The 25,691-nt window shown below is 35.2% G+C and overlaps 1 protein-coding gene across 1 annotated transcript in view; it reads right to left on the reverse strand.

Moving 5' to 3' along the window:
- Positions 1–25,691, reverse strand: part of LOC103586889 (src kinase-associated phosphoprotein 2) — a 72,107-nt gene that overhangs the window by 4,088 nt on the left and 42,328 nt on the right. Inside the window, exons 5-6 of the mRNA XM_008568236.1 lie at positions 16,184–16,261; positions 10,606–10,718 (exon numbers count right to left, since the gene is read on the reverse strand). Of these exons, the coding sequence (XP_008566458.1) occupies positions 10,606–10,718; positions 16,184–16,261 (191 nt within the window). The remainder of the gene's footprint in view (positions 1–10,605; positions 10,719–16,183; positions 16,262–25,691) is intronic.

Raw genomic sequence — 25,691 nt, forward strand, 5'->3', positions numbered from 1 at the left:
TCAACTGAAATGCTAACATAGGCAAGTGACTGTACTTCAGGAGAACTGATAAAATAATGAAGAGTCCTTTAATCTACAGGAAACCATTCTAGTCAATTTATAAGAAATATTGCGTCCCTTTGTAGGACGTGTAATTATTTTCTATTAATCATGTGCTATAAAGCTACATTATGCGGTTATTCTGTTATCACTAGAAAGAGGCCTGCAGTCAGCTTCTGACAATGTTAGGTAATTACTAACACAAAGCTGCTTTCTCCTCCCGCAGTAATGCTATCAAGATTCAGAGGAGTAGTGATGCTTATTGTATAAAAATAGTACTCAAAAGTAATTCAATATCTGCAAAATGGATGGCTCCAAGGCAAAATGTAATGTGGTAGTCAAAGCAGAAAAAAAAAAAGAAGCCAAATTTGGCCAATAATCTGAGAAAACAACTCCCTAAGGTGGCACTGACTGCTTGCGATCTAACTACAGTGTTTTCAAGTTTCACACCACTAAAATCATTTTGTTTTATTTCGTAGTTAAAATTTAAGGCCCAAGTTAATATTATTAGTTAATAAATTAAAATGATTGTGTGATAAGGCAGGAAAAAAAGACTACTTTTGATAAAGTAAGACAGAGACATTATCCAACACAATAGTGAACGTATGTCCATGTTTACTCATTAACTAAATCTTTTCTCTCTGCTGGTATATTACTTTTCACTTAAATAAGGCCCCAACATTTACTTAAATCCTTTTCAGAGCCATATTTCTCATTTCTCAAGTATATTAATCCACTTTCTGCAAACCATATGGTAAAAGAATGCTGCCTTAACAGAAACCTGAAACACTAATAAGACTTTGTGATGTACTAGTCTTTCAGAAATTAGTTACTGATATGTTTGAAAGCAACAGGTGTTAGAAAATGTTAAAAGATGGTGTCCTAATTCCAAACATACTCATATATCTGTGCTTCAAAACGTCCTAGCCTTTTGTGGAAATGAAAGTAATTTTATTCACAAAATATTAAACACAGTAAGTTTAAGAACCAGTGGACTTTACCATTGTTTTCCAAGTATTCACTGTGATATTCTCAAACTATTCATAAACATTGTATTGGAAGGAAAACTAGGTAACTATTTAAAACACATAAATACTTTCTTAAGGCCAACTGTTTAGCTTCTTCCTATATATTACCTTTGATTAGAAGCTTCAAAATAATCTCTTCATTGTTCATACACCCATCATTTCAAAAGATTCTCTTAAAATACACAAAAGGAACTTGACAACATGTGCTCTGCTGGTGCTATCTACACATTAACTGCTTGAATCTTAGTATTCTAACATGCTAAATGAGGAAATTAACACTCACAATCTCTAAGGTCCTCCATAATGTTTAAACAACACCGTTCAGGAAAATGTTTGAACACCACCATTCTGCTTGAAGACCATGTTTCCTGATGGCTTGTGGAAATCAACCTCATTACTTTATGGTTTACTATGCAGGTGTGACTTTGAGTTCCTCTGACTCAAATAACTACTAGTTTTTTCTCCTTGCACTGTGCACTCCATTTTTAAAGCAAGAGAGACAAAGGACAAGTAAGGAAGCTAATATTTAGAATTTAATTCTTACAACAAATTTTAGTTTATATTCCAGAGTAAAAACACATTTAATTCAAATTTCTACACAGTCAACAGTCATAATACCATACGGTAAAAACTGATATTCAGACTGATGATTTGTAGAGAATGTTAGGTAATCAGTAGAGGGGACTCAGTGTATTTCACCTACCTGCACATGACTCTATTAATTGTGCTCAGGTTCACCCACTGCCCTCTACACCTAGTTAGGCCTTCATCACCTTATCCTGGATTACTGCATTATCAGCTCTGCCTCTCTGTTCTTCCCAGCAACTCTCTTCAGCAGTTCACCCTGCTGTGCAAGAAATTATCCTAGCTCCCCACTGCATTAACTACAAACTCCTCTGCTTGGCCTGCTCCCACCCTGCAGGCAACATTCTCCTGTCACTGCTCTGGTCCACACAGTCCAACCTTCCACACTACACTTATTCCTCTCTATGTATATGAAGCTCCCTTCCTGGGGAAGTCTCTCCTCTCTCAGCCAAATCCTATTCAATGACTAAGACCCGACTCAAGTTACTCTGTTGTCATAAATTTTTCTCTGAATTTTCTAATCCATACTTATATCTCTCACTTCAAGCTCAGCATTTATTCCTAAGCGGATTTTATGTATATTGGTTTCATTCCTTCAACCAAAATAAAGTGCAAAATCACTGAGATCAGGGGAAGGCCTTACACTTGATCTACATGTCCCATACTGCAGGATGAGTAAAAGGTATCCAATAAATAGGTACTGGATGATGAAATAGACTCAAACTTCATTCTGGATGATGCATCAGTTAGTTGACTATCCTAAATATTTTCTTAAGAAATATAATTCCAATAGAAACATCTTTTCCTTTGTGTATATTAGACTAATTTAAAGAATTTTAGTAATGACTAAACAAACATTTGTTTTGAAACATGTTACACATGCAAGTTTAGCTGCACAACCTGAAGTGTGTTGCTCCTACTCATGACAGGCTGTTGCCCACCATGTTTTCAAATGTACTAAACGGGATGCCTCATCTACACAGCTTAAATCCCATCTAGAGAAAGAAAGGTATCTGTCCGCTTTGGAACTGGGACCAAGTAATTCTGGTTCTTAGAAGAAATGAGTTCAGCTGAATTTACTCATGAGCACTGAAGAAGTTAATACAGACCTGCAAAGGGAGAAACAGTGTGGCAGGTATAACGGAAAATCTGCTGGTTTTTCAGCTCCTTGTTATTCTCAAGATCATTTTCTCAGAAGACCCAGAGTCTCATTCCAGCTCTGTTGCTAACTAGGTATGTGAGCTTGGACAACCCCCAAGTTCTTCAGGGAAGAATTTTTTGTTTATATTCTTCATCAAGACTCCACAGTAATCCAGTTACATACTTAAGTCTAATTATTATGCATTTGGTCCCTCACAGAATTACTTTTATGAAATCTTTGTTATGTTTACTATAAATTTTTTTTTTACTGTGGCTGTTACCTCCCACTCTTGCACTTATTATATAAAGTTGTTGAGGCCAGATAATCAGTGTAGATTCTAGAAATTCGTATGAGGATTTTTTTTTTAAAAAAAAGTAGCCAGTGCTGGGAAAAGCCAAGATCCCTCTTTTATGATTAAAAAAAAAAATTATTAGCTCCCTGTCTATCCTGTTTTCAGTTTGGCTGCCAAGAAGCTTAGGACCAAGGTGAAAGTTCAACAGCAGAAACTCCATTGTCTTTTAAGGTCTCCACCCAGGTGGTCCTTTTTCCTTTGGTCTTTTATTTATTTTACCCAAATTATGTTGAGCCTCAATTTCTTTACCTATAAAGTGAAAAGCTAGAACTAAGGTTCCCATAACTCTATGATTGTATCATTTTAAGAAGTCAGTATTATTCCCTATTTTTAACTGTACTTTGGTAAACACATACTAAACATTTATCTGCCATAATGTTAGGTATTGGGAATATAAAAATACTTAAGACACAATATCTACCTCAAGAAGACCAGAGTTGAGAGAGACAGATAATCATAACATTGAGTGTTGGGTGAGAGAGAGAAGAAATTTGTAAAAAGAGAAGTAACTAACTCTATAGTGAGACCTGGGAGGCTTTATGTGGAAAAGTGACAGTTGGGCTGAGGCTCCAGAGAGAGTCATGAAACGAGTAAGAAATGACATGTGCAAAGGCCTGGAGAGATAAAAGAATGTGCTGTGTTCAGGGAAGAGCAAGTAGTTGACAGTCTGGTTAACACAAAAGTTACAGGACTGAGATATGGAGAAAGTGGCATAAGATGAGGTAGGAAAACTAGGTTGGAAACATCAGGGTGGTCTGGTCTCTCACAGTGTTTCTCTGGCTGTCCACCATTCTTCAAGATAAGGGAAGGATGTGATCTTGAGTGACTGATTGCCTATTGGCTCTATGCTATTCTTTCATTGATAGGACTGTCCACCCCTTTACATTGCATAGCTATTGTTCTGGATATTGTGCTTAACAGACACAAAAAATAAGCATTCAAATATTTGTCAAATGACTAAACTCCATCCACACACGAAATTCTAATCTTTCCTTAATTACTCCAAGCTTTATTGATCTCCCATTCTTCAGGGCTTGCTTCTCCAGCACTACAACATCTATAGCCTACACTGTACTCTATAACTGTTTTCTATTTCATGGGTTGGTTTTCTCTACAACTCAACTGCAGTATCCTTGAAAGAAAGCTAGTTTGTGGCGTCTCTGGATCCTGCTCAGAAGAGTACTTTGCCATAATAAGTGTTCATCAAATATGTGTCCATTAAAAAATAGAATAATTTTGATCATCTAAAAAGGTTTAATTATGCAGAAGATACTATCAATAAATGACTCACTGTTAGAAGTGGGATATGATCATAACAATCTCTGGTACAAAAAAAACGTTAAAGTCCTAATCAAGGCCCACAAGTATAGTAAAGTAGAAAGAGGAAAGGCTTTAGGATCAGACCTTCATTAATTCCTGGAGAAGACACTTACTAGCTGGGTATTCTCAGGCAATTTCCATAACAATCTTACTGAGCATCAGCTTCCTAATCTACAAAACTATAATACCATATGTTTTATAGGGTTATCATATGAATTAGATTAGTGAAAGCACAGTAAGTGCTGAGAACACAACATTGTAGGTGCTCAATAAATACTTTTTCATTCCCTACCTTTCCCTGCTCACTAATTGGTGTAGCATAATACCAGGGCAACAAAAAACTAGAATATTTTAGAATGCACTATAAGGCAATCTAATTATTATGAGGAGGTCTCTACCCTGGTCTTCCAAAGGGAATCTGATGTTCTAAAGAGAATAAGTATTTAAGGAACAAAACATTTTCTTAGAATTTTGTCAGGTTGTTCTCTGACAGCTAAATATTCAATGATGAACACCTGTCACTTAACTGTAATCTATTAAACATTTACTCTAAAACTTCCCTTAATTGGTAGTATATCTATCTGTACTCTCTCATACCTAATAATTTCCCTGAAATATCTAGCTTCATGATCTAAAGGGATCAGAAGTAAGACATCTTAAGAGTGAGTGTGCTACATACATTGAGGGAGTTCCTGATTTTCGAGGCAGGGTGGGGTGGAGAAGGCAAAAGAAATCATGGACTGCTCAATTTAGGATTTAAAAAACAATATTGATGTAGTGCTTTTCTTTAAGGTTTTATTTTGTTTCTGGCAAACTCCTGATTATTCCATGCTGGATTAAAGCAGGAAAACCTTGCAGCCTGGCTCCCTCCTTGAGCGGCCCCCTCTTCTGCCACCTTCTCACCTTGCCTCTCTACCTTCTGGCTTATCCTCTACCTCTCAAGCCACTGGAGGCTGAGCCTGCCAGCATCTTCCCCTTTCATTGCCAACATTTTTCTGGAATACTTTCTCCATTTTATGAAAGAAAAAATAGGGAAGTACTTGCTGTTTGCAAATAGGTAACAAGAGAAGTCCTATGAGTAGAACTAGAATACTTTCTGACATGGTGCTGTGTCCATAAACTGCTTTTTGCTACTAGGAGGAGGTGGGTGCTAATCAGGAGGTCAGCCTGGCTAATGCTTCCACTGTACCCTAGCCCACAACGTCCATACTAACAGCATAGACACAAAATGCCACCAGACCCCAATAAATGCAATCACAAATACAAATATTCCCCTCCTTCCCCAAAGGCTATAAAATACGATAATAATTTGGAACCAGCTTAGTGTCAACAATGCATGTTCCATATTGAGATGTCCTTGTTACTCTTCAGCAGTAGGCCATGCTAGTTGTGGCAAACTGGGTCACATGGTCACAAATGAAAAACTAAGATAAAGGTAAAAGGTAATGTGGTATTTCCCTCTGCCAGTAAAGCTAAGCAAGACTTTCATTCCATTTATTTTCATAGGGTTGAAGCCAAAAAAGCCATAGTAAGTGAATCCTTACGTTCTTATAATGAGAAGCAAATGGTCAATGACAGTTACAATTCACCCATCACTGGAACAAGTCGACTAAACAGATATAAGGGGTGGGAGTGCTTGAATCCCCAACGAATAGACACTAAAAAAATGTCCTTTATTGTATATGAGTGTCCACTGTCTTAACTTACACGTCCTGTTTTTGAGTTAATAAAAAATTTCTCAGAAGGCCACAAAACTAAACTCACATATGCATTAGACTAGATAAAATATTCCAGAATTCTTAACTCTCTTATTTTTCTCTTAATATCAAAGTAGTGTGCCTCTTTCCTGCTTAAGTATAGCTTGTCTGTTATTAAGTCCCTAAAAATGACTTATTGCTTTAAATGTAAGGATAAGAATGTGGTTAGCAATTTACCAATGAGTACAGATTGAAAGATAAACTAACACAGGATGTAAATCCAGAACAGCAAGATAACCAAAGAGGTATGCATGGCTATGGAATATGCCTATTGCTATATCATCTGGATCCTGCTATTGAAATTATAAAATTTCACAAACATGGTTCTAGGAAAATACTATTAACTACAACATTCTGTCAATGTTTTAGATGATAATAAAGTCGACATGCAAACAAGTAAAAGGATTTAGCCTGATTTTAAACAATCTGATTCCTTAAAAAAAAAAAAATTAATTAAAAGTTTTTCTACTTGAAGTATGATTTCACCCCTATCACATGAATCTGAAACCAAGCCTTGCTGTTTCAGAATTAATTCACTGACAGTGCAGCTGTCATTAAAATCACAAATTTCACTTTCATCCATTCCTGTAAATGTGTTCCTTTTTTTTTAAGGGAAAAAAAAGATTTCTAAATGCCCACTGAACTATTGAAGCGTTTTATTTTAACACATACAAAAAACAGCAGTGACCCAATATGAAAAGAACTGTAAAGCAAAAACTTGCTGGCTCACTTTTTCAGGCAAGCAGTATTCAGATTTATTATTAGTGAAGTTCAAAGGTTAAAACTAAGAAAATGCCAGACACTCTGAAGGAGGGGCTAGCTCAGCCAAGGGTCACATGACAGCTGCTAATTGGAAAATGTTAAAAAGGAAGGGGGATGGGCATGGTATCTGCCTACCCTTCCTTCTTTATTGGAACATTTGACTTTTATGGAAAAAAAATAAAGGCTGAGATTTTATAACTCTCACAAAAGGCCTAAAATAAATAAGTCACCCCTAGGCTGACAGAGCACAGCTGACACCCAATAAAGGCTTCCTTGCAAAACAGAAAAATAAGACTGAATTTTTAAATAACACTATATTTTCATAGTGATTTTTAATGAAGACAGCCTAATCTCCAAACTGGCTAAATGTTTTTCTGCCATTACATTTACAAAATTAAAATACTCTTCATTATAATGTATGTCATTTTATTTCCTGATTTGTCTAAATATTCATTTACATTGAAAGAATGAATCTTATACTATTTTGTGCTGCCTTTTCTAAAGGTTGTTTTCAGAACTGACAAACTTCTAGAAGATAAGTCAAATCAAAAAGTGATAATTTAATATTTCAGATTATTAATAAGTTAATTACTAAAAGCAAGTTGCATTTCTTTAAAATCTTTTAAGCCATTTTATTTACTAGAAGTCATGTCATTAATTTCTTTATAAAGTACACATTTTCTATGTCTCCACAAATGTTAGATTCCTTAAAATGTATTCTTCCTTATGTATATAATTTTTACATTTAATTCAGAATGAAAAACAAAATTTCTCATAATGAATTCTAATACTTTATTGACATGAGATAGGAAAGTAATAACCCATAGCTAGATTTAAAGTTGAATTTATGACACCATTTTGATTGTGCACATTAGCTGCAATTACCTGCACCACTCATTCTGAGCCACTAGATGGTGTAAAAAAATAAAATGGTAAAATTGCACGCCATCACCAAGAAATCTAAATCTAACTCTAAGATTAAACAAATTTCTATGCATATAATAATGCTAGCAATTTCTATACTAATTGTACTTTTAAAAAATCTATCAGTACATAATATTGGCTCTACCTTGAACAAGAAACAGCCTTTTAGCACTTTTTTGCTCTCTTCTATTAATCACTTTGGTTCTTAATTTATAGTAATACCAAGCATTCAAAATTGCAGTCATCATTCACATAATAAGTGAATTTATGGTATTAACTTATGGTATGTGTTTGCCAAAATTTTGATAAAACTGGAAGGCCAAACCAATAAAAATTATTAGAAAGTCTCCATAGATTCCTATCTAAACTTGCTCAAAGCAAGGTGGGAAAACAAGAGTCTTCATAAACATATACTCAACCCCAAAGTAACCTGATTACCAACAGCCAAGATACCTGTCAGTGGCCCAGGATATGTCCAAATCCCACCAAGGGACCACTTCTAAGCCTAGTTCTATGATCAGGCTTCACAAATAAGACTACCATCTCCACAACACAGTTTTGTGAGAACAGGAACCGTCTCTCCCAGAATCCTAGAAGTATGACATACACCTATGATTATACTTTTAATTTCATGTTAACAGAAAATGATTTTCTGAGTCAATGGCAGAAATGGCATGCCTACAGGAATGCTGCTTGTTTCACAGCTGATCCTGGAGGTTGGGGCTCCACCTAGGCTTTCAATGACAAAGACAACCTGATTAATAAAGGAGGTTTTAAGAACAGATCCATGTGGGTTTCATATTTGCAAAAGGAGTATAATGGGTATATGCCATTTACCCCCATAATCTGAAATTCCTAGTGGAAGCTAGCCAACCTTTAATTTTATACACAAGTGCAGCTAAATTGGTTAAAGAAACTGTGAGCTAAGTAAATTTGAGAATGATTCCAAGAGAGTTTCTTGACAAGAATTGAAACCAATCAGTTTAATTTTTATATTAAATAATTAAAAAGCTGTTGTCTTAACTCAGGACAATTAAATGCTCAATAACAGGTTTAATCAGGAGTTGCAATGTGGCTTATCTATAGCTTCCATGAACTGAAAGCATCTTTCTGGAAACAAACAAACAAAAAGCCTACACTAATGAGCAGAGGACTGAGGAAAATAAGTGACAAGTATTGGCTCTGGGCACCTTAACTAGCAATTATCACAGCTGGCTGTATTTACTCACTAAATATTTCTTTCCCCAATAACCTACAAGTGCTTATATCTTTTTTTTTTATTGCTTTTTAAAAACAGCTTTACTGAGGTATAATAAACATGCCTTAAAATATACCTGTCTAAAGTATACAATTCAATGTCTTCTATGTTATTTACTAAATTGCAAGTGCTTATATCTTATTCTTTTTGGATTCCTGGTGTGTACAATGTGTCTTGGCACATTGTATGTGCTTTATGATGGTTTCAAATTAGACAGAAAGAAGGAGAGAAGGAAGGAAAGAGGGAAGAAAGAAAGGAATGAAAAAAGGAAGAAAGGGGTGAGGTAGGAGGGAGAGAGGGAAGGAAAGAGCACAAAAAAGAAAATAGAGGGAAAAACACTGGCCTGAGAGTCAAAACACCTAGCTGGCTCTGGCACTTTCTTGAGCCAAGTTTCCTTATCCGTAACACCAAAAATGTATGATCATTGCTAAGACCCCCTCACTCTAACATTCTGTGATTCTTTGTGTAATGATTTTATGCACCAGTCATCTAGTGCTAAAAATTCAATATGTGACCGTATTTCCAAGTTCTCTTCTGTATCTAAATCATATTATCTCTCAGAAAAGTCCAAAATATTTCTAGTCAAGAAACCACATTAAACGCCTAGACTTATGATTTATTTAAAATTTCTCTACTTATATTTAAATTGTTTCCATACATCATTTGTTTCTAAAATAGCCTCATAAAGTAGAGAGTGGGAGATTTTTTTAAAATCCCCATATTACAGTAGGGGAAATTAAAACATGAAAATTAAGAAAGTTCACACATGTTATCAGAAGTGTAATCACAATAAGAAACTTGACTTTTAGATCAAGGACAGAAAGATTTTGAATAATCCAGTATCTTAAGAAGCAGAGACAAAGATTTATATATATGAATATAAAGACAAATTCATAGCAATATACTTTGCCATTATGTTTATAAATCAGTATGTTAAACTTAAAAAAAAAATTACCTAAACCTGTCTGAATAGAAAAGCATTTCTTTTAAATTGTCGGAACACCCAATGTATTTACATAAAGATGAAAAACTTGTTCTATAAACACAGTGTTTCCAGTAGTGAATAGCAGACAAAATCAGAATAAGCACACTGAAGAATAGAAAGGAAGAGGAAAGAAAAACATAATAAATAACCTAATACCTTACAATGTTAACTTTCACATAAGTATATTGTTTCTGGAGAAAGCAGCGATGGACGTGAGCCAAGGGCTGAAGTGATAGGTAAACACACTGCTAAGTTGAATCCTGTTATCTGATTGTGTTTAAAATGTGATTATATTTCACTTGACAAAATAATTAATTATTGTGAACTCCCAATTGTTAACAAGGACCTAGAAGAATTCCAATTGGCATTTTTCCCTAGTGTTGTAAATCCACATGCATAAAAATTGAGCTTTGTATTCCCTTTTTACAGTTGTCATTTTGGGGTATCTTCTTACCTTGCTAAGAATATAAATCACGTCACCCCGCTTAAATGACAATTCATCAGAAAGAGCTCCTGTACAGTCCCACAAACCCTGGTAAAAATTAGCATAATCAGTGCTTTTATCTCCTAGGAAAAAAGAAAGAGAAAGCATGAGTTAGAACTTTCATGTAATGAGCCGTCATTTAAAATTGAACCAATATAAATTAAAGGACCATCTCAGACCACCAAATTGTCTAAAAAAATTCTGTCCTGATTTAACAAACATTTTACTACATTCACACAAGAATCCTACTTCTTACTATCATCTATTTAAGACCATTTTCAAAGAGATCTGATTCTGAATGCCTTTTTTTCTTTCCCTTCCTTTCATCTAAAACCTATAATTGGAACATGTTCTCATCAAACCAGCACCTAAAAGTTGCTTCCCACTTATTTCATATAACAAACCTAAGCCCACTTGTGACACGTTTTGAAGATGAGACTGCTATACTTCACAATGAGCAATATCCATGAGATGTGACAAACACATTGTGAAATAACCATCTCACAGAATTTGGGACACTTTATAAAAATAATAATAAAGGAGCTAATGTACAAATGTAAAATCAAAAAGAGAACCAAATTTTAAAAAAATCATAAAACCTAAAGCTGGTTAAAGGAAGAGGATAAAGTGGAAATAATATAAAGGTTAATTACAGCTTTTTTCTTTGGGGATATTTATACCCAAAGCCTCTCAAAGTTATCTCTAAAATATTTCAGCAACTTCGATATTACCAATGCTGAAGCTGCATTTTTCAACAGATTTTGACAGCCCAGTTTAGGACATTAGGCTCTGAATAAACATGCAACATATACTGGAGTTACCAGCTCATCCTTCTAACAGCATAAGCACAATGGATGTGATGTGCTCAAACTGCCATACAGACCATTAACTGATTGATTATTTAGTGCTCTCTGCTCAGTAATACCACAATAAACGGGGTAATAAATGCTTTGTCACTTATACAATGTGGGTCTCCTGAAACACAGCACTGAAATGCAGAGTTAAATACACTGGATGCTTTTGTTACACTGAGAACTGTTTCCTGTTTTTAATTTCATGATTATTGAGTTTTGATGAGTTAACGCAAAAAGAATGCCAGTAATATCAATAAGATGTCCGTGTATTCACTAGCCAGGCAGAGCATATACATGCTGACAGCTTCCATCATTGGAATGTCATCTTTGAATTCTGAGGAGATAACTGTGGAGACACATGCTGGAGCAGGGTTGTTGTCATAGTTTTTTTATATGGCTCTCAAACAGCAGGCTTCTTGGCAATTCCAACACAACTAGTCGCATTAGCATGTAATTAGGGTGTCCGTCTTATTACACATAGTTTGTGATTTACACAAAGTGTTAGGTATGTTAGAAATTTTTAAAATTCTCTTTAATATCTAAAACATTTTTTAAAGCCAAAGAAGAGAATCTGAATAATATGGAGTCTCAATACTTAGGATAATTAGAATGCTACTTTTCAATTTACTTGTAAGAAAATAAAGAACTAGAAAATAAGAACCTAGAAAAATCCCCCTATTAAAATTTTTTCTCTTGTTTTCTAGGAATTAAAAAAAGAGAGAGGGACAATGGGAGGGGGAGGAAAGGAGGAAGAGGAGGGAGACAGACAGAGAGCAGGGGAGACACCTTACTGATTTCTGCACACTGGCATTTGAGCACTCATCACTGATACCAGCAGGGATGTACACAAGCCTGGTAATCCAACCAAAAACGAACAATGCTTGTGGTCACCCTTCATTACATTTTTTTCCCCCACACATATATTAAATAAACTCCATAAATGGACACTAGAGGGCACTCCGGCAGGCCAGATCACTCCAAACATTGTCAGTTTTCTTTCTTTCTTTCTTTTTTTTTTTTTTTTGGTAGGGAAAAAAAATCACTTAATAATAAAGTGACTGATTTCCTTTAAAAAACCACTTATTTCGACAAATAGAGATTTAGAAGTTGAAACATTCTAGTCAGATTAAATCAACTGCTAAATGGGTCAAATGTTGCGCCCCATGCAGTCCGTCAGTGTCAGCTTAAAAGTCAAGGAATTAGAGCAAAGAGAGGATGACATCATTTCACATGCAAGGCCGTCCCCCACAGTAACTGGCCAGGAGGCAAAAGGATCTAAATAGCTCGTTTCCCCAGTCAAGGCTCCTGTCTGTTCCCCGTGCTGCTCAGCCTTAGGCTTGGTCCAAAGCGATGGAGGAAATAAAACCAGGGCTAATAACTAGAGAAGTTTTGGCTTAGCTACAGCGTCCCAGTGGGCTCCACAGCTGTCCAGACTGATCTTCTCTTTTTCACATTCTCTCACAATAGTTCTCACTCAAGAGATTCTCGGGGGAGGGGGGTGGGGGGTGAAGAAGAGAAAGAAAACTATATGGTGATTTCTAACACATAATCCTTATCACTTTGGGGTCTCTCTTCCCCTCGATGCACTTGGTGAAACTCCCATTAACACTAATGGGAGTTACAGGAACACATGAGGGGAAGAGAGACCCCCACTGTGTGCAAGATGCATCTTTCCTTAGATGTGCATCATGAGCATTTCATTAAATCTCACTGCTATAAATAGGCAACAGAGCTAGTGATTTGGCAATACTAGAAAAAAGATGCATTTCAACTGTGCTTTCTATAACCTTGATGATGATGTTACCCAAAGATCAACCTCATTTCTGTGCCCCATATGTGAGCCGTGTTAAAAAAATAACCTGTTTATGTCACACAATTACATGTGCATACAATTTATTATTCTTTATCAGCATGCAATACTAGTTATAAAGTAGAAAAATCACAACTAGGGAGAAAACCTGGCAGTATATGTTTTTTAGCCTTAGTCTCCTCAGGAAAGTAATGTGTGAATTCTTGATAAGAAATCTGGACATAAAAATTAGAAATTGTTTGTTCCTTAGAGAGCAGAAAGCTCATTTGGTTTACATTTTAAAATGTTAAGTATGGCTAAACATACACACAAAATTAAGCATAGATATAGCTTCAAATGCACAGTAGGTTTGCAAAAGTTAACACTGTTGACCTATACACTGAAAAATAATCCATGTAAGATGAGTATTTTTTTTTTAAAATAGGATGGAGCATAATGTTGTAAACACACATTCTGAAATACAAATAAAGTCTGTTTAGCTGTCTTTACTACATGAATTAATTTTCTTATTCCACATTAGAATCTATATTTTTTAAATTACAAAAAATAAAAATAAAAAAATCACCTTATTATGTTTCCTCTCCTGAGAGGCATGAAGGATTAAAATAGAAGGTAAGAAAGAAAAAAATAAATTAGCCAGCCTGTGAAGAATTTAAACAATGTACTTGTTCTTGCTTTTAAAAACATACAAAAAAAGGTCATAGGGCAAGCTAATAGAATTGTTATAGAAGTATAAACTAAACACATAAACATTGGAAATACTTTTGCAAGAATGAAAAGATTTTAAAAACATGATGACAATGTATAATAAGAAAACAAAGACTCTGCCTGGGTGTTAGAGGTTTAAAAACTATTTTAGAAAGGTAAGCATATTCTAAAATGTTAAAAAAAAAATCAAAAGGGATACACACACACAAGATATATAAGCTTGAACATGAAGAAACTTATAAGAAACACAAGATTAATTTTGTTTTCGCTTACATATTTAAAATTAGAACATTCTGTGATTTTTTTTTTTTTTTTTAGTAAAATCAGTCAATGTGGAAAATATATACATTCTTGAGGAAGGTTAGAAGTTCATGTCATGTGATGCTCAGCAAGATAGCAATACCCTTGTCAACTCACTGCCCTGCGTAGCAAACAAACTTCTAGTGTTACATCTTTGACAGCCTAGGGAAGAAAGCAAAGATCACTGCTATGCAAAAGCATTAAAACTGCTGCTTGAAAAGAATTTCATGTCACTAAAGATAAGAATTATTGTAGTGCTTTATAGCTATCGCATGAAAAGCTAGATCTACTTATTGCATTCCCTTGAGGGAAACTGATTTTTTTTTCCTTACCCTCAAAGGCAAACATTTGGGAGATGGTTACTTTAAAACAGTTTTTGAAGAATATAATTGCTTTAAGCCAAAATATTTGTATCTGTGGAAAAAATATCGATATGTGTCTACTTTTTATACCTTCACTGACATTTAAAAGAAAACTACATGCTTTTGGCAGAAGCTTCATGATACATAATACATACTTAGACTACCATTGAACATAACCTGCAAGGTTTCGCTTAGCTTCAGTGTTTTATAGCTGCATTTCACAGGACTGGAGTGCTAAGATCTAATGACTTTGTCCTCGCTTCCTTTCTGAAAAAAGCAAACCAAAACCTTTTGCAGCAACCTGCTCCTGCTTTCCTGTCCAGGTCCAGAATCAGGTCTCTGTTTCCTTTCCACATGTCACAGTAGGAAGGACTCTGGAAAGCTACTTCCTGAACACGCATTTCTTGTCCACCCTGCCTCTGACAGCTTGAAAGAGTGATGTATGGACATATCAGAGAGGGGAAGGTGACCCCAACTCCAGCTCTTTGCAGGACACGGAGATGATATGGCAGACCTTGCCTCAGCTGACATGTGGCTATGAAGAGGTGTAAAGTCCTGATAAGAAGGCAGTCCTTCTCTTCTTTCTGTGTAAAATAATTGCTGGTTTATCAAAACTAACCTCATGCTTGCACTACAGATATGGTTTATCACCAGCTATTTGGAAATAACAAGAAGCAAGAAAAGTTGTCCATATCATGTGATTTTGTACATAGTGTGTACGGTTATTTTTCCAGTCTCAGTCATAATTAGTACTTGGGGCCATGTGCCAAATGGAAATGGATAAGGGGAACATCCTTCCTAGCCTTCTAGGCCACCAGTGTCCTTTTTTAATTTTTATGCTGCTGTCACTGGACTCTGGCATTTCTTACCCAATTCATTTGCTTTCTGTGTTAATCATATGCAATGAAGATATGCATGGCCAACATTTAAACAGGCTGCAGATCAATTAGCAGTCTTAAGTTTATCTGATTTTTATCAAAGAAGACAGAGCTGTGGGTCGATTGTCAGAGCCTGTGTCAAGTTGACCTTTTCAGAGATGTCTACATTGCCAGTCCCCTGGGCAACTTGTTGTCCCCTGTTAGTCTCTGAATGGCAGAAGTCTGTTCTGCTCAAGCACAAAGTGTACACAGATGTCTATATTACATTCTTATAGGTTTGACAGCAACTGCATGTTGTATCTATAAACTGTCCTTTAGCAGTGACACCTCCTCAATGATGATAAGCTAATTTATGCAACTAAATCTCCTTTGTGCAGAAATGAAAGCTAATTGAGTCATTAGAAAGTAATTCAGGAAGGAATACCTTGTATAAATTGGCTTACTTTATAAATCCTTCTCAAGTGGTTTTCATGCATCCTAAATGGGACTAAGCAGCTTATCAGCCATAAGATACCCAGACCAAACAAGCCAACTCAGAGGAGCTGTGTAAACGTCTTGAGAGCAGTAAGAAAGCAGCTAAAATGAAAGTGAACAAAACCAAAATAAGCTTTGCCAGGAAGCTATGCAATTCATTACCTGAGGTGTGATGAACACTGTCCTGACTCATCTTCCTCCGTTCTTCAGTTTTCACGGAAGCACTGTCCTCTTCCTCCTCTATAAAGAAACAATATCGATGGCACACTGAAGCGTTTCCTCAGAGATAACCATACAGTACTTGCCCCATTTTAAGAACAGCAACAAAAAAAGTTTATAACACGTAAGAATTATTTTCCAAAGAATGAAACTACTCAACATTCACATTTCTTTTTCAATAATCTAACACTGAAAAAATAAACCACTAGCTATTTCCAAATAACAACCTTACCAGTTGGCTTGAGTACTTAGCTTTTACTAAAAGTTGGTATATACACTAATGCATTGCATATTTTGTTTTAAATCCAGTAAAATAACACCCAGCACTATACTGATATATTATATTATATTGTGTGCAGGAGTATCACAGGTAAAATCATGGTCCCTAAAACATCAATACAGTGAGGAGAAAATGTGTGATATAAAATACAGTTAATCTATAAATCATTTACTGAGTACTAGATACTTTCATGTTTTCTCACTTAAACTTCACAGGAGGATATTAGAAGGATCCTCACCCTTCAAGGTAATTCCCCCCAAATTATATTGAGGACCCACTACATGCTATGCACTATGGTAGTTGTTAAGATTTCATAGATAAAATTTTTAAACTCTCTTTCTACAGATAAGTAAATTGAGACTCAAAAGGTAAGGTAACTTCAAAATTGTATTATTTACACTTAGGTTTGTGATTAAAAAGTCCACGTTCTTTATCTTACATATAGTCAGTGCTTTACCTATATTCTTTCCTCACTCTCCCATCACATTCCTTCCCCGAGTTATGGGAAGAAATATGGTAAAATTAAATAAGAAAAGTTTTCAAGAGAGTCAATAAACTAATTATTTTACACCAAAAAAAATATATTTATTACATTACCACTTTCCCCATCTAAGGCTTTACATATGATTTAGAAATACTTAAGGCAGGACATCCAAACAAATAGCATGCTAGAGAAAAATTGGGGTAAAAATGAATCACAATTTCAAGAAAAACCTAAAACTTTAAAGAAAAAGATGCAAAATATATAAATGTAGCCATTATGACTATTAAATCAACCAATCGATAAGTTTTCATTGAATATTTAACTATCTGTTATAGACAGGGGATTTACCAAGGAGGCAAGGGCAATAGGGAGCTTCCGCCTTCAGAAAGCTGACAGCCTAGATGGGATAGAAGACAAGATCTAAAGGAAAATGGGCTAAGGGACCTAAGCCTGACAAGTGAGGTACGAAGAACTGAAGGATTGCAGAGGAGAAACCACGCAACTGGGGAATACCATGAGGGCTCTGAGGGATAAAGAAAACTTAAAGGGAGACGGAAAGAAGGATATTTCCGGGCAGAGGGAAAGGCATGAACTTTAAAAGAACAATGCACAGTCACATTCATTTTGACTAAAGAATGTGGTACTTGTGGGGGAAGAACAGGATGGAAGATAAGGTTAGTATCCGTACCAGTTGTTGAGAGGCCATGAACATCTTGTTATGGACTTTAGACTTTTATCTGATGGGCAATAACAGCCCTAGAAGGTTTTTGAGCAGAAAAAGGGCAGGCAGGACTGAAACTATGCTTCAGAAATGGTCCTCTCTCAGCTTAGAGCAGGGGCAGGGAGAGAAACCACTCTAGATAAAGGAGAAGGAAGTCCTGAACTGAAGGGGTGGAGGAAATGGAAAGAAGATGGTTATGAGAGGTAAAGGAACTAGAATCGATAAGTTTTGTGCCTCAATGGATGTGAAGGAGTGAGGGGGAAAAAAAGATCAAACAAGGATGGCTCAGGGTTTGAGCTTAGTTAACTGAGAAAATAGCCAAGATAATGTCTTGCCGGGGGAACACAAGGAGTTGTGTTTTCGACACGAGGAATTAATGTGCTGGTGGGGCAACCCAGAGAAAATGTCCAGGGGCAACTACAAAGTAAAGAGGTCAAGACTGCAGGTGTAAATTTGGGAGGCTCCTGCAAATTTTAAATAGTGATTAATCAAAATCAGCATTTAAATCAAGCTTGACAGTTACTGTACTTACAAGACAAATATAATCAGTTTGAATTTTTGTTTAACACAATTCAAACAAAATAATGAAAGCTCTCATATAAGGAACAGCTGGAAATATTTGGTGCTTTATACATATTGTTGAACCTAATGTTGGCAATTTATTAGGGTTCGGTCAAATAGTAATAAACAAATAGAAGACCTAATAAAAAGTCTAATACAAAATCCTGTCCCTTTTTTCTTTTACAACAATTATGCCAAACCTCAAAGACTAGCTATGAAAAATGGGTTAATAGGGTGTTTTCATATAAATTTTAAAGACAGAAAGAACATTTACAGTCATTTAGTCCAACCTACTCATTTTACAGCTAGTTAATTTTCTAAAAGGTGAAGGAGAAAGCTTTCCTTATTTTTCACACTTTCTCTTTCCTTAGCTCCCACTCCTCTTCCAATTTGGTCATATACTCAATAATAAAGAGGTAATTAAAAAAGTAGTTAAGGGCACTTGTCCTTAGTCAATCAAAAGCCATAACCACATCAATATAGTAAGCACTATTCTTGGTTTTTCTTAAGAGACTGTGGGATTTAGACTCACCACCCGAAGTCAGCATCAAAATATCATAAAAATTAATTACAATTAAATGGAAAAACTCTGCTCTTTGGCAAAGTTAACAATGTATTTAGAAAAGAATTTATTATTATAAATTTATTACTATTTTATTAAAATTAAAGTGCCTATAGTGTGTGCTGGTGATTGTATATTGGTGTCAGAGAGCTTTGTCCTTAAGAAATATATTCGTAAATTACCAGAATAATGGTACTAAAAATATTTACTTAAGTATCAATATTTAATGTGAAATATCCAAATTGAAATCCATGCAAGATGCTATCTAATAGGCAGTATTTTAGAAGATGAGATGCTCATTAAAAACACTTTCTTTTTACATTTCAAACCTAGCACTGATATTTTTAGGTCAAAGCATTTCATACACCAATTTTTCTTAATATTGAAACATTTTATTTTGGGCTAAAATACAAACACCTTCCATATAATAGACAAGAAATTAAATCTGGTGTGTGTGTTTAAATATTAAGGGGAAAAATACCTTCAGACTAAACTTTGACTAGAACCTGGTACAAAGGAGATATTCAATAAATACTGAGTGAACAAATGGATTAAAAGATCACGAAAATAAATCCTAATATATTCATTTATTAACAGAGCAAACCTCTCCACATCACTAAAACAATATGTAAGGACAAATGATCAAAATTCTTGGCAATAATCACCTTTACAATATATTAGAAATATACATACTCACATGCTGTTTTATTTAGGTTTATTATTAAACACATTTTATTTTGGTGTTAAGGCACAATGTCGTTATACAATACTAATTAATACCTCAAATAGTCTATGTTTGTGGGTTAATATATTCCATTCAACATTTTAATAACAGTAAACAAAAACAGCCCAGCTATGCAGTAAAATCCATCAAACTACACAGATGGTTATACGGTTTTCATTATGTGGTTTCCATAGCAATCATACTGCAAATCTGGAAGCTTCTTGCAAAAAGCAGCTTGTATTTACATGCCTCTCAGCTGCAGCACAAAACTCTTCAATATGTGAAGTTATTATTCCAATCACACATTGTTAGAGAAGAATCATCAGATTTTTTTTTTGATCAGACAAGATGAAAATAACAGTAAAGCAAACTAAATGCAGAAGTTAATTCAAACATGGTCATGCGTTTACTCATCAACAAGTATTAGAAATGTTCTGGTAGTCATCAAAAGGTTTTAACATTAAACCCTGTGAGAAAAATGAAACTTCAAGGAGCAATCAGACCCTATAGAATCCAAAAGCATAAACTGCATCTCGCCCTCCTTTTAATAGATATTTGGCGATCTTTCTGAGTTGAGCACAGAGAGAAAGAATAATTTGGGAAGGTTCAAATATCTGAGTCTTCCCAAATCTTTCTAGGATGACTACCATTTGAAGAAATGCTTACTGTGGGAAAAGTCATGACCTCTTCTTCTTCCTTTTAGATTAATCAATTTAATTTACCAATTGATCCAGTTCCATAACAGATGGATTATTACCCTAATAAGAATCACAAATCTGTCTAGCTATGCAGTTTTTACAAAATGGCTATTTGTGGCTTGCTAATGTTCGTGTTTTTAGGACAAATAATCAAAATTTAAAAAGTGGTAAGCAAATGACACGTTTAGCTGACATTGCTTGAAAAAGACTAAAAACAATTTGTTAGAACCAAGTTAGGGTGTGTGATGTTCACATCAGGGCTGGGGATTGATTTTTATCATCTCTTCCAGAGAGAAGAGTAAGAAAACCTAAGAAAATCTTTGACTCACACAATGATTACCTCTCTCAGTAAACACCTTAAGAAAACAGCTTTACTGAATTATAATGTATTTTAAAAGACACAAAACATAGAATCAAAAGTTAGACTCTGAAATAAAGTCTGAGTTTAGATCTCTAACTGCCCAGGCTTTATTTGATTATGTAATTATATATTTTTCTTAAGAAAAGTTAATATTTATTTCTTAAATGTTCATACTATATGTACTTATATCCATTATGTAACTAAATCCTCAGAACAATTCCAAGTGGTAATAGTAGGTACTTTACCATCATCATTTTATGAATACAAAAAATGGAATTTATGGAGCTTGAATAACTTTTCCAGGTTTATACATCCAGTTAGTACAAGAGTACTTCAAAAACTTCATGGAAAAATAGAAGCAAAAGATAATATGAATCTTTACATGAACTTTTTAAAGTGTCCTCTTAACACAGGCTGGGATTTAAATGCTAGGCATGTAAGCCATAGTATCTCTTCCTCGATTTTCATTAAAAATCTTCAATTTATAGATGGATTGGGTCCTAAAATTTTATTTAAATATTGGCTGTTTGTGGACTTGGAAAACATTTGCACATAGGAGGACAGGTTCTATACTGCACAGCAAAGTATCTGAAGTACATCTTAGGTTAAGCAATCTTTTTAGCACTGATTTAGAAACAGAATTGCTACCTGGTATGCCCAAAACACGTGGTCATCTCCTTTCTATTCTCCCAGCTCTCCTTCCCTACCTCTGGCTTTTCACACACTCAACTGCTCCTAAAACTAGCACAAAGTATTTGATACTTAGTAAAGGTTCCTAACACAACTCCTAATTGAAAACAGATTCATTTCTAAGACAGCCAGCTTTTCTTTCTCACTTAATTTTAATAAGAAAAACATGCTTAAATGGAGCTGTAATGGTGAGTCTTTCTACACAAAGGTCTGAAAGAAGTTCACCTGCATTATGAAGCAATGGGCTATCCTGCATGTTTCATCAAGGGCTCAGGCTCCAGGGTGTTGCAAGCAAGATGCCCCTGAGTGGGAGGAGATGCAACAGACAGCACCAGGGGACTGAAGACTCCAATGACTGGTCTTAGTGGTACAGTGTAAAAGAAGGGAGAAATGCTGGGAGAATTTACACAAATGGCACCTTACCTCTCTTTTCTCCCAAGACCTGTGGCAAGCTCCTAAGGATGGTGGAAGGGCTGGAAAAGCCAAGAGTAAAGTCAAAGGCACTTGGGCAAGAGATTCAGAATTATGACAATGGAGGAAAGCAAATTCCTTAAGGGCCTATATATCTAGACGTATTGGCTTCTGAAGGATTTTTCTGTCTATTAATAGGCTGACATTTTATGGCAGTAAAATGCATATTTTTATAAAGATATATGCATGTGCCTCTTTTTATTTATTTACTTATCTATCTATTTATTTATTTCAAATATTCATGAGATACAAAGCTGATTGTCCCCCCTCCTGCCCATGATGTGAGGGCCAGATTCATACTCGGGGCATACCCATTACCAGAAATTGCTTTTGTACACTTTGTCCCCTTCCAATTATCGCCCAACCTCCCTCGCCTTCCCCCTCTCCCCTCAACTCCAATTTGTAGCCCTAGGAATGTTCCCTCCCTCTGTTGGATCACGGGACTACTGTGGTCTTTCTTTCCTGCCTTCCTTTCTCTCTTATCTTCCATATACGTTTACGAGTAAGCACATGCAGTATTTATCCCTCTGTGCTTTGCTTGTTTCAGTCAACGTAAGTTTCTCCAGATTCATCCATGTTGTTGCAAATGGGAGTATTTCATTCTTTTTTTATGGCAGAGTAGTATTCCATAGTGTATATATACCACAGTTTCCTTACCCAATCATCTATTAATGGACATTTAGGTTGGTTCCATACCTTGGCTATTATAAACAGAGCTGCAATAAACATGGGAGTGCAGGTATCTCTTTGACATGATGATTTCCATTCCTCTGGATATGTAAGAGGAATTGCTGGATCATATGGAAGATCTATCTGTAGTTGTTTGAGAAACCTCCAAACTGTTTTCCAAAGTGATTGTACTAATTTACATTCCCACTAACACTGCAGTAGTGTTCCCTTCTCTCCACACCCTCGCCACATTTGTTATTCAGCATCTTTTTGATCATAGCCAGTCTAACTGAAGTGAGGTGGTACTTCAATATGGTTTTAATTTGCATTTCCCTGATGACTAGTGATTTGAGCATTTTTTCATGTATCTGCTGGCCATTTGTATGTCTTCCTTTGAAAAATGTCTATTCAGCTCCTTTGCCCATTTTTTAAATTGGGTCATTTTTTTTTTTTTTTTTTTTTTTTTACTGTATAATTGCTTGAGTTCTATATATATTCTGGATATTAGTCCCTTGTCAGATGCATAGCTGGCAAAAACTTTTTCCCACTCTGTAGGTTGTCTTTTCACTCTGTTAATTGTTTCTTTTGCTGTGCAGAAACTTTTTAGTTTGATATAGTCCCATTTGTTTATTTTTTCTTTTGCTGCTTCTGCTTTTGGGCTCATGTTCATAAAGCCTGTAACCTGACCTAACTGCTAAAGTGTTTCACCTATGTTTTCCCTTAGTAATTTTACAGTTTCGGGTCTTATACCTAGGTCTTTCATCCATTTTGAGTTGATTTTAGTGTATGGTGAGAGATGCATATCTAGTTTCATTCTTCTATATATGGATATCCAGTTTTCCCAGCACTACTTGTTGAAGAGGCAATCTTTTCCCCAATGTAGATTTTTGTTGCCTTTCCTAATATCAGATGGCTGTAAGCCTGAGGAGTGATTTCTGGGTTCTCTATTCTACTCCAGTGGTCTGAATGTCTATTTTTATACCAGTACCATGCCATTTTGGTTACAACAGCTTTGTAGTATAATTTGAAGTCAGGCAGAGTTATGCCTCCGGCTTTATTTTTTTGCTCAGGATTGCTTTGGCTATTCGGGGTCTTTTGTTTTTCCATATGAAAGGTAAGATTGTGTTTTCCACTTCTGTGATGAATGTCATTGGTATTTCAATGGTGATTGTACTGAATCTGTAGATCGCTTTGGGTAGTACAGACATTTTCACAATGTTAGTTCTTCCAATCCAAGAGTATGGAATATCTTTCCATCTTTTTGTGTCTTCTTTAATTTCTTTCAGAAGAGGTTTATAATTCTCATTGTAGAGGTTTTTAACCTACTTGGTTAAATTGATCCCTAGGTATTTTTTTGGTGACAATTGTAAATGGGCTTACTTTCTTTATTTCTCTTTCTGTTAATTCATTATTTGAGTATATAAATGCTACTGATTTCTAGGCATTTACTTTGTATCCTGCAACATTACTGAAGTTATTAACCAGCTCTAGGAATTTTTTGATAGAGTCTTTAGGTTTTTCTATATATAGTATCATGTCATCTGCAAATAGGGAAAGTTTGACTTCATCTTCTCCAATCCGGATTCCCTTTATTTCTTTCTGTTGCCTGATTGCTCTAGCTAGTACCACCAGTACTATGTTGAATAGAAGTGGTGAGAGTGGACATCCTTGTCTTGTTCCTGTCCTTAAGGGGAAGGAGTTCAATTTTTACCCATTTAGAGTAATACTGGTGGTGGGCTTGTCATAAATGGCTTTTATTGTGTTAAGAAATTTTCCTTATATACCTAATTTGTTGAGAGTCTTTATCATGAAGGAATGTTGAATTTTGTCAAATGCTTTTTCAGCATCTATTGAGATAATCATATGGTCTTTGTCCTTGAGCTTGTGGATGTGATGTATCACATTTACTCACTTTCGTATGTTGAACCATCCTTGCATCCCTGGGATGAATCCCACTTGATCATAGTGTATAATTTTTAAAAATATATTGCTGTATTCTAATTGCTAATATTTTGTTGAGGATTTTAGCATCTAGGTTCATTAAGGATATTGGCCTGTAATTTTCTTTTTTTGTTGTGTCTTTATCTGNCATGCCATTTTGGTTACAACAGCTTTGTAGTATAATATGAAGTCAGGCAGAATTATGACTCTGGCTTTGTTTTTTTTTTTTTTTTTGCTCAGGATTGCTTTGGCTATTCGGGGTCTTTTGTTTTTCCATATGAAAGGTAAGATTGTGTTTTCCACTTCTGTGATGAATGTCATTGGTATTTCAATGGTGATTGTACTGAATCTGTAGATCGCTTTGGGTAGTACAGACATTTTCACAATGTTAGTTCTTCCAATCCAAGAGTATGGAATATCTTTCCATCTTTTTGTGTCTTCTTTAATTTCTTTCAGAAGAGGTTTATAATTCTCATTGTAGAGGTTTTTAACCTACTTGGTTAAATTGATCCCTAGGTATTTTTTTGGTGACAATTGTAAATGGGCTTACTTTCTTTATTTCTCTTTCTGTTAATTCATTATTTGAGTATATAAATGCTACTGATTTCTAGGCATTTACTTTGTATCCTGCAACATTACTGAAGTTATTAACCAGCTCTAGGAATTTTTTGATAGAGTCTTTAGGTTTTTCTATATATAGTATCATGTCATCTGCAAATAGGGAAAGTTTGACTTCATCTTCTCCAATCCGGATTCCCTTTATTTCTTTCTGTTGCCTGATTGCTCTAGCTAGTACCACCAGTACTATGTTGAATAGAAGTGGTGAGAGTGGACATCCTTGTCTTGTTCCTGTCCTTAAGGGGAAGGAGTTCAATTTTTACCCATTTAGAGTAATACTGGTGGTGGGCTTGTCATAAATGGCTTTTATTGTGTTAAGAAATTTTCCTTATATACCTAATTTGTTGAGAGTCTTTATCATGAAGGAATGTTGAATTTTGTCAAATGCTTTTTCAGCATCTATTGAGATAATCATATGGTCTTTGTCCTTGAGCTTGTGGATGTGATGTATCACATTTACTCACTTTCGTATGTTGAACCATCCTTGCATCCCTGGGATGAATCCCACTTGATCATAGTGTATAATTTTTAAAAATATATTGCTGTATTCTAATTGCTAATATTTTGTTGAGGATTTTAGCATCTAGGTTCATTAAGGATATTGGCCTGTAATTTTCTTTTTTTGTTGTGTCTTTATCTGGTTTTGGTATCAGAGTTATTTTGGCCTCATA

The sequence above is a fragment of the Galeopterus variegatus genome, unplaced genomic scaffold, assembly GCF_000696425.1.
Source record: "Galeopterus variegatus unplaced genomic scaffold, G_variegatus-3.0.2 Scaffold390, whole genome shotgun sequence".
Lineage (NCBI taxonomy): Eukaryota > Metazoa > Chordata > Mammalia > Dermoptera > Cynocephalidae > Galeopterus > Galeopterus variegatus.